Source organism: Grampus griseus, assembly GCF_964374135.1.
Source record: "Grampus griseus genome assembly, chromosome: 3".
NCBI lineage: Eukaryota > Metazoa > Chordata > Mammalia > Artiodactyla > Delphinidae > Grampus > Grampus griseus.
The window spans coordinates 114,754,316-114,762,526 of NC_139019.1; the positions used below are offsets into that span (position 1 = coordinate 114,754,316).

Genomic DNA, 8,211 nt, shown 5'->3' on the forward strand with positions numbered 1-8,211 from the left:
GAAATGCCTAGGGTTCAAGAAAAACTGATAAACCGGAGTTCCAGTGGGCCCAACTCCAAACTCCGACAGTTGGTAACCCGTCCTGCATTAGAGCAGAGAGGTCAAGCCGTAGCAGTTTCCCGGTCTCGCCCGCCCCCTTGCGCCGATTGGTAGGTGCAGATTTCGCTATCTGATTCGCTGAACGAAAGCAGCGCGTAATTTAAAACATTGTATCAGTAACAAAGGTGCACCTCGTGGGCGGAGTTGTGCTCTCAGGCTAGGAAAGTCCAGGTTCGGCCGCGGAGTGAGAGTGAGACGGTACCGTAGAAGTGTGGCGTCTTCGGGTGAGTGTGCGGCTGTGCTTGAGCCCAGCTGAGGTACTTGCTTTTGCCCTGGCGGATTCGGCTTTCAGAAAGCGGAACTGCCGCCATCCCTTTTTTTCTTAATACCACTGTCCTCACTGTGGGCCTGGGGGGCGAGGTTGGAGCAGGAGCCTAGGGCTACTGACACCGCCTCCACGACACCGTTGAGCGAGGCACCCTACTTGGAGCGTGGCCTTATGCTTTCGGAGCCGGATATCTGTTCATTCCTGTTCGCAGTCCGAAATGCTGCCTCAGATTGGATTAAATGATTAACTCTTTCTCTCATTCCCTTCCCCTTTGCTGGTAGTTTAAGGGAAAAGGGAGTAAGAATTCAGGCAGCGAGACTAGATTGTCCTGGGGCCAGGGAATTGTTTCTTACCCAGAATTTGCCGCCCCTTTTATCCCTTAAGGTTCTCCTCTCTACCCACTCTCGTCTCTTTTTAGACCTAAACTGCCCCTGCTGAAATGTCGCAAGGGATCCTTTCTCCACCAGCCGGCTTGCTGTCGGATGAGGAGGTCGTAGTCTCCCCCATGTTTGAGTCCACAGCTGCAGATTTGGGATCTGTGGTACGCAAGGACCTGCTGTCAGACTGCTCTGTCATCTCCACCTCCCTGGAAGACAAGCAGCAGGTAAAGGAGTTGAAGAGTGGCTTGGGGACAGAAAGTGATATCCTTAGCCTACTAGTTGTCCATACAGAGTAGCATGAGGTAAAAAATCCAGCAATCCTAGGGTTTGAGGGATCAACTCAAAATTAAGAGCATGACAAGTAAAAAATGTACAGTTGTGTGTCCATAAGAAAACTATTAATTGCATTGCATTAACGAAACATCCTCAAATGCATACTCTCAGTTAATCCTATGAGGGAAGGCAATTGTTGTGTCTCCTTCGCCATGAGTCCCAGACATTTTAAATAATTTGCACAAGGTCGTATTGCCATTAAGTAGGTGGAATGTAAATTCAGGTTTTAATATCAACCACAGCTTCCATTTAAGGAGCTTTTCTTTCTGCTGAGCTGAGGTTTCTCAGCTGCAGCATTATTGATATTTGGGGCCAGATAATTCTTTGTTATACAGGGCCGTCCTGTGCGTTGTAAGACGTTAAGCAGCATTCCTGGCCTCTACCCACTAGATGTCAGTAGCTGCTTACCATTTGTGACAACCGGGAAACCTGTCCTGACATTACTAAATGTCCCTTGAAAGGGAAATGGCCATGATTGAGAACAACTCTACTCAGAAGTCTCCCCTTTTGTAGAAGTTTCATGAGAGCAGGAGCCTTGTTAATGTTCTTCACTGTGGACTACCAGAGCTCTTAGAATTTCTGGGCCAGAGTAGACAGATCTCTAAATATCTGTTGAATGAACGTGGTGGGTGCTATTATTAACTCCACTCTACAGATGAGGAAACTGAGGTGAAAAGAATTTAAAGAACTTGTTCAAGATCTCATAGTTACTAAATGATGAAATTGGGACTCAAATTCAGGTATGTCTGCCTTCAGGGTGCTTAACTACTGTCTTTTGCTATATCACACGCTGATTTTCATACCAGTTAACTAGTTCTGACTCAGATACTCTGTGGTAAGCCAAGTTTTCAGGATAGTGAAGAGACAAGGAAGGGTGATTAAGTACTGAAAAACTCCATGTGGGTTGGAATGATTATGGAACCCAAGTAATAGCACAGAGTCATATGAGGTGGAATAGAGATAGTGTTAGCATGATTCCCAGGAAATATGCTATATTTGCCCATCTGCTCAGAAGTAACTGTTGAGATTAATCTGTGATATTGGCCTGGAATTCTGCCACAGGTTCCATCTGAAGATAGTACAGAGAAGGTGAAAGTATACCTGAGGGTCAGGCCCTTGTTATCTTCAGAGTTAGAACGACAGGAGGATCAGGTAAGTTTCTGAGGAGGGAGGATTCAAGGTGGAATGATACAGCACAGTAGAGGTTCCCAGGAATGTTTCCTTCTGTGACAACTGTGTTTTCCCCCTTCTCAGGGTTGTGTCCGTATTGAGAATATAGAGACCCTTGCCCTACAGGCACCCAAGGACTCTTTTGCCCAGAAGAGCAATGAGCGAGGAATTGGACAGGCCACCCACAGATTCACCTTTTCCCAGGTATGGAGTTACTGACATGTGAACAAGGGACCAATACCTAGGGGCAACTTTATTCCCTCTTTAGAAGGAAAGCTTTTTACTTGACTGTGACTCCTTATATATGCAGGTCTACAATCTGGGGGACCCTTGTTATGTGCTAGTCAGTGTGTCGAGTACTGTATGTGCATTAATTCCCAACAACTCTATTGTTATTATTATCATCATTGTCCCTAATTTCCTGGTAAGGATACTGTGGCTCGGTGAGTATAATGTTGCTGAAGCCATGTAGCTAGTCATTGGTAGAGTTAGGACTTGAGTCTAGATCCATCTATCTCCCAAGCCCATGCTTGTGACCATTATGTTGTTCCATTTTGTGTGCAGCATTGGACTTAGTGGATAGCATTCCATAAGTATTTGTTGATTTGGATGAAAAATGGACTGGCAGAGAGTATTTAGGCAGCAGCTGGCAGCAATGCAGGAAGAAGTTGCTTGAGTAGTCTCCAGAGCCAACCACCCAGGAAGGGATGTATCTCTACTGGCTCTGCACAGAGAAAAGTGGGAAACGAAGGATGGGCCTCTGAGAAATTGGGTATATCTCTAGATCTTTGGGCCAGAAGTGGGCCAGGAATGTTTCTTCAACCTGACTGTGAAGGAGATGGTCAAGGATGTACTTAAAGGACAGAACTGGCTCATCTATACATATGGAGTCACCAACTCAGGGAAAACCCACACAATTCAAGGTGAGTAATAGGCCTCACAGAACTGCTGACTGTCTTTGCCTTTTGATGCTCTGAGTTGGGGAACAGCACTTACTACAGCTGTCCACCTTTCACATGCCTCCAGGTACCATCAAGGATGGTGGGATCCTGCCCCGGTCCCTGGCTCTGATTTTCAATAGTCTCCAAGGCCAACTTCATCCAACACCTGATCTGAAGCCTGTGCTCTCCAACGAGGTAATGTGGCTAGACAGCAAGCAGGTCCGGCAGGAGGAATTGAAGAAACTAGCCCTGCTAAATGGAGGCCTCCAAGAGGTAAAGTGTTGGTGTTCACAGAGGCAGGGATGGGGGACAAAATCTCCAGAAAGTTTTGTGCTTATGTTATCCCTGGACTCCTCCAGGAGGAGCTGTCCACCTCCTTGAAGAAGAATGTCTACATTGAAAGTCGGATGGGTACCAGCAGCAGCTTTGACAGTGGCATTGCTGGGCTCTCCTCCACCAGTCAGTTTACCAGCAGTAGCCAGCTGGATGGTATGTACCATGACTGGGCTCTGTGCCAAGTAACAGTAGGAACTTATTCTCTACTCCCCAAAACTTCCAGGGGTACAGACCAGAGGTTGCAACCTGAGCTTCACCTTCTGAGGCCCCTGCAGGCCAAAGGGGAGATGGACTACTCTTGAGTTGATGCTCTGTACATTGGCTTCTTCCCCAGAAACGAGTCACCAATGGGCACAGCCAGACACTGCCCCAGTAAGTGTCCCTGCAGATGTTCGCTTCTCCATCTGGATCTCCTTCTTTGAGATCTACAATGAACTGCTTTATGACCTGTTAGAACCACATAGCCAGCAGCGCAAGAGGCAGACACTGCGGCTGTGTGAGGATCAGAATGGCAATCCCTACGTGAAAGGTATGGGAAAGCAGGGAGGCTGGCATGAACCCTGGAGGGGACCTTGGGAGAGACTAGGAAAAGAGTTAGGTGCTTCCCTCTTATGTATGCCTTTCTTTCCTTGGCCTCTCAGATCTCAATTGGATTCACGTTCAGGATGCTGAGGAGGCCTGGAAACTCCTGAAAGTGGGTCGTAAAAACCAGAGCTTTGCCAGCACCCACCTGAACCAGAACTCCAGCCGCAGGTTGGTGGGTTATGAGTCAGCCTTTCTTTCAGTGTGTTCCAGGAAACATTAGTCCTCCACCTGGTCATAGAAGATATGCAGTGACTTTTCTCTCTTTCTTAACTTCCAGTCATAGCATCTTCTCAGTCCGGATCCTGCACCTTCAGGGGGAAGGGGATATAATCCCCAAGATTAGCGAGTAAGTTTTTCCATTTAGAAATTTGGGTTCTTGGCCATAAATGGTAATTGGGGGAGGGGACGAGAGTGGTCCTCAGGGGAATTACTTCCGTTAGATTCATGCTCTCCTTCCTTGGGTACAGAGATTCTTCATGGGTCCTCCCCTCCCTAAAACTATACAAAGGGCTAGAAAGCTCATAACATGTGGGATCCTTATGTCAGATCCTGTCCATCATTCAAGGTTATCACTCTGTGATCTGGCTGGTTCTGAGCGCTGCAAAGATCAAAAGAGTGGTGAGCGCCTGAAGGAAGCAGGAAACATTAACACTTCTCTGCACACCTTGGGCCGCTGTATTACTGCCCTGCGCCAAAACCAGCAGAACCGGTAAGCTTTTCACTGCAAGCCAGGATGGCCTGGAGCTCTGCAGTTTGCTAAGAGACTTCCTGGTCATCACTGGGGCTAGTGCTAGGATACCCCCAAGGGCTGGAGTTCTGCTCATAGCTCTATTCTCTGATTCCCTGCCAGGTCAAAGCAGAACCTGGTTCCCTTCCGTGACAGCAAGTTGACTCGAGTGTTCCAAGGCTTCTTCACAGGCCGAGGCCGCTCCTGCATGATTGTCAATGTGAATCCCTGTGCATCTACCTATGATGAGACCCTTCATGTGGCCAAGTTCTCAGCCATTACTAGCCAGGTGAGAAGCTATAGGTGTGATGACTGTGCTCACTTTGGGCTGGTACCTGTACTTAAGGAAGCTACTAGGGACTAGTAATGGATTCAGTTAAGATTTTTCCCCCTCACTAGCTTGTGCATGCTCCACCTGTGCAACTGGGATTCCCATCGCTACATTCATTCATCAAGGAACACAGTCTGCGGGCATCTCCCAGCTTAGAGACTGGAGCTAAAACAGACCCATGCCTTGATGATGATATTGAAAATGAAGTTGACATCTCCACATATGGCAAGGAGGTGAGAATGCAAGAAAGCTTTGGTGTAGGAGCTTGATGGCGATACATTTTCCATGCTACCTTCCAGGTGGGCCTGTGCCTTTTTAGGGCATGGGCTTCTAGTGACCTCTGACCTGTGTTTCCCTCCTAGGAGCTTCTACAGGTGGTGGGAGCCATGAAAGCACTGCTTTTGAAAGAACGGCAGGAAAAGTTGAGGCTGGAGATGCAGCTCCGTGATGAAATTTGCAATGAGATGGTGGAGCAGATGCAACAGCGGGAACAGTGGTGCAGGTACCAGCTGAGTAACCCCTCTTGTTCTGTCACTTAGACCTGATGGTGGGAAGCAGAGACTAGGATGGAGTAGTGCCTCAAAATCTGCTCTCCAAGCTCACTCCTCAGAATCTTCACTCACTTCTCTCTTCTCCTCTGACAGTGAACATTTGGACACCCAAAAGGAACTACTAGAGGAAATGTATGAAGAGAAACTAACGATCCTCAAGGAATCACTGACAAGTTTTTACCAAGAAGAACTTCAGGTGAGTTGCCCTAAACCAGTCCCAACTAGCTGCTCAGATTCCCATCGCTACTTGCCTGAGATAAACAGATTATATAAACTCTCATAGGGGTAGGAATATGTAATTCACCTTTCTATAGTCTCCTTAGTGCTTTGTACTTGTCAGTCTATGTTTGATTAATTGATTAAGAGTTTGATTGGCCAGGAAATGGTGTAAGTGCTAACAAACAGGATTTTGAGGCCCATGTATCACGGAAATTTTTGTTCATTGTTCAGTCATCTATTCCTGTAGGGTTCGTCTGACTCTGAATGGAATTGTGCTCTCTGCTTCTTTCTTAGGAGCGGGATGAGAAGATTGAAGAGCTAGAAGCTCTCTTGAAGGAAGCCAGACAGCAGCCAGTGGCCCATCAACAATCAGTGTCAGAACTGTCCCTACGGCGGTCACAAAGGTTGGCGGCTTCTGCCTCCACCCAGCAGCTCCAGGAGATTAAAGCTAAACTGCAACAATGCAAAGCAGAGCTAAACTCCACCACTGAAGGTGAGGAAGGAGACAGGGCAGGAAGCATAAGTTTCAGGGAAGAGCTGTTCTTCAAACTTGGGCCTTCTGGTGCCAGCTCCAACATAATTTCCTTAACTCCAAGCTACATCCCCCTGACCTTTCATCCTAGGATGCACACAGCATCACTTGTTATGTTTGCTGCAAGCTACTGTTAATTCAGTTAAAGAGATAAGTCCAAGGCTAGAAAGCCTACACATGTAAGGTTTTTGTTTCCTTCTCTCAGAGCTGCAGAAATATCAGAAAATGTTAGAACCACCACCCTCAGCCAAGCCCTTCATCGTTGATGTGGACAAGAAGTTAGAGGAGGGCCAGAAGGTAATTACCTTTCTCTGTTACCAAAGCTCTCACCTAAGGCAATTTCCAACACTATATCCCTGGTTCATATGAGGACAAGATGTTTTCTCTGCAGTCCTAGAGAATGGCTACCTCATTCAAATGACTAGTCTTTCTAGTTTTACTTCTCTTCAAATGGTTCTCCGACTCCTCCAGATCACTGGTTGATCTTGGCCACAATTTGGTTCCTACTCCTCCTTTTTCAGAATATAAGGCTGCTGCGGACAGAGCTTCAGAAACTTGGTGAGTCTCTCCAGTCAGCAGAAAGAGCCTGTTGCCACAGCACTGGAGCAGGAAAACTTCGCCAAGCCTTGGCCACATGTGATGACATCTTAATCAAACAGGTTAGGGAAGCCTATATACCACTTTCTCCCATCAGCCCACTTCAGAGTATACGTGAGAAAGAGAAAGGTAAAGATTTTTAGGCTAATCTTATAGTGAGGGGAGTTTCTCTTCCTTGCAAAATAAACATTCACTAAGTACAAGGCATTATGTTAAGTAATTTGTAGGCTTTTTCTGTTATATAACAACCCTAGAGAGGTAGATACTATCATATTTCATCCAAGATGCTTAGATTATAAGAAACAATTAATTGTAAGACAAAACACTAACAATTAAGCTATGACACTGTCATCAGTAAATGCATCCTGATTCCAGATGTATTCAAATGTAAAAAAAAAAAAACCATCCTAGGCTAATTTGATACCTAGGAACTGAGGCTCTTGGAGGTTAGGTAAAATCATTCAAGCTCATACCACCTGATGTGTTAGAAAAGGTCCTTCTATTCAGTGCTATTTGTTTGGGTCTTAAAGAAAATACCCTCCTATTCAGTTAAAAGCTCTGACCGTAAAGAGTTAATCTTTGTAAAAAGCAGTTTTAGTAACTAGTAGTGGATAGTGTGTATTACCTTGCCCTCCTGTTTCTCTAATAGATTAGACAGAAATGTTTTCTATAACTTTGTTGATCTTCCTTAGGATCAGACCCTGGCTGAGCTGCAGAATAACATGATGCTAGTAAAACTGGACCTTCGGAAGAAGGCAGCATGCATCGCGGAGCAGTATCATACTGTGCTGAAACTCCAAGGCCAGGCTTCTACCAAAAAGCGCCTCGGTGCCAACCAGGAAAACCAGCAACCAAACCAACAGCCCCCAGGGAAGAAACCATTTCTTCGTAACTTACTGCCCCGAACACCCACCTGCCAAAGCTCAACAGACTACAGCCCTTATGCCCGGATCCTGCGCTCACGGTGCTCCCCTTTACTCAAATCTGGGCCTTTTGGCAAAAAATACTAAGGTTGTGAGGAGAGAGCATTGCCCTGAGGTGGGTCAGCTGCTCAGCTTAAGAAATAGGTTTCTTTAAAGCTTTACTATATATATACCTGGAACTCTATCCAGAATGCAATATTCAGACATTAGTTTTTCTCC

The 8,211-nt window shown here is 46.2% G+C and overlaps 1 protein-coding gene across 1 annotated transcript; it reads left to right on the forward strand.

Moving 5' to 3' along the window:
* Positions 1-806: 806 nt before the first annotated feature.
* Positions 807-8,079, forward strand: KIF20A (kinesin family member 20A; the record flags this gene model as incomplete). Its single annotated transcript, XM_082651924.1, has 18 exons — positions 807-971; positions 2,143-2,232; positions 2,335-2,454; positions 3,035-3,173; positions 3,277-3,464; positions 3,551-3,680; positions 3,862-4,056; positions 4,169-4,280; positions 4,390-4,458; positions 4,678-4,821; positions 4,963-5,128; positions 5,239-5,403; positions 5,533-5,672; positions 5,815-5,917; positions 6,235-6,433; positions 6,678-6,769; positions 6,994-7,131; positions 7,762-8,079. 18 exons carry the CDS (start codon positions 807-809, stop codon positions 8,077-8,079), a joined length of 2,673 nt encoding a protein of 890 aa, XP_082508050.1.
* Positions 8,080-8,211: the final 132 nt, after the last annotated feature.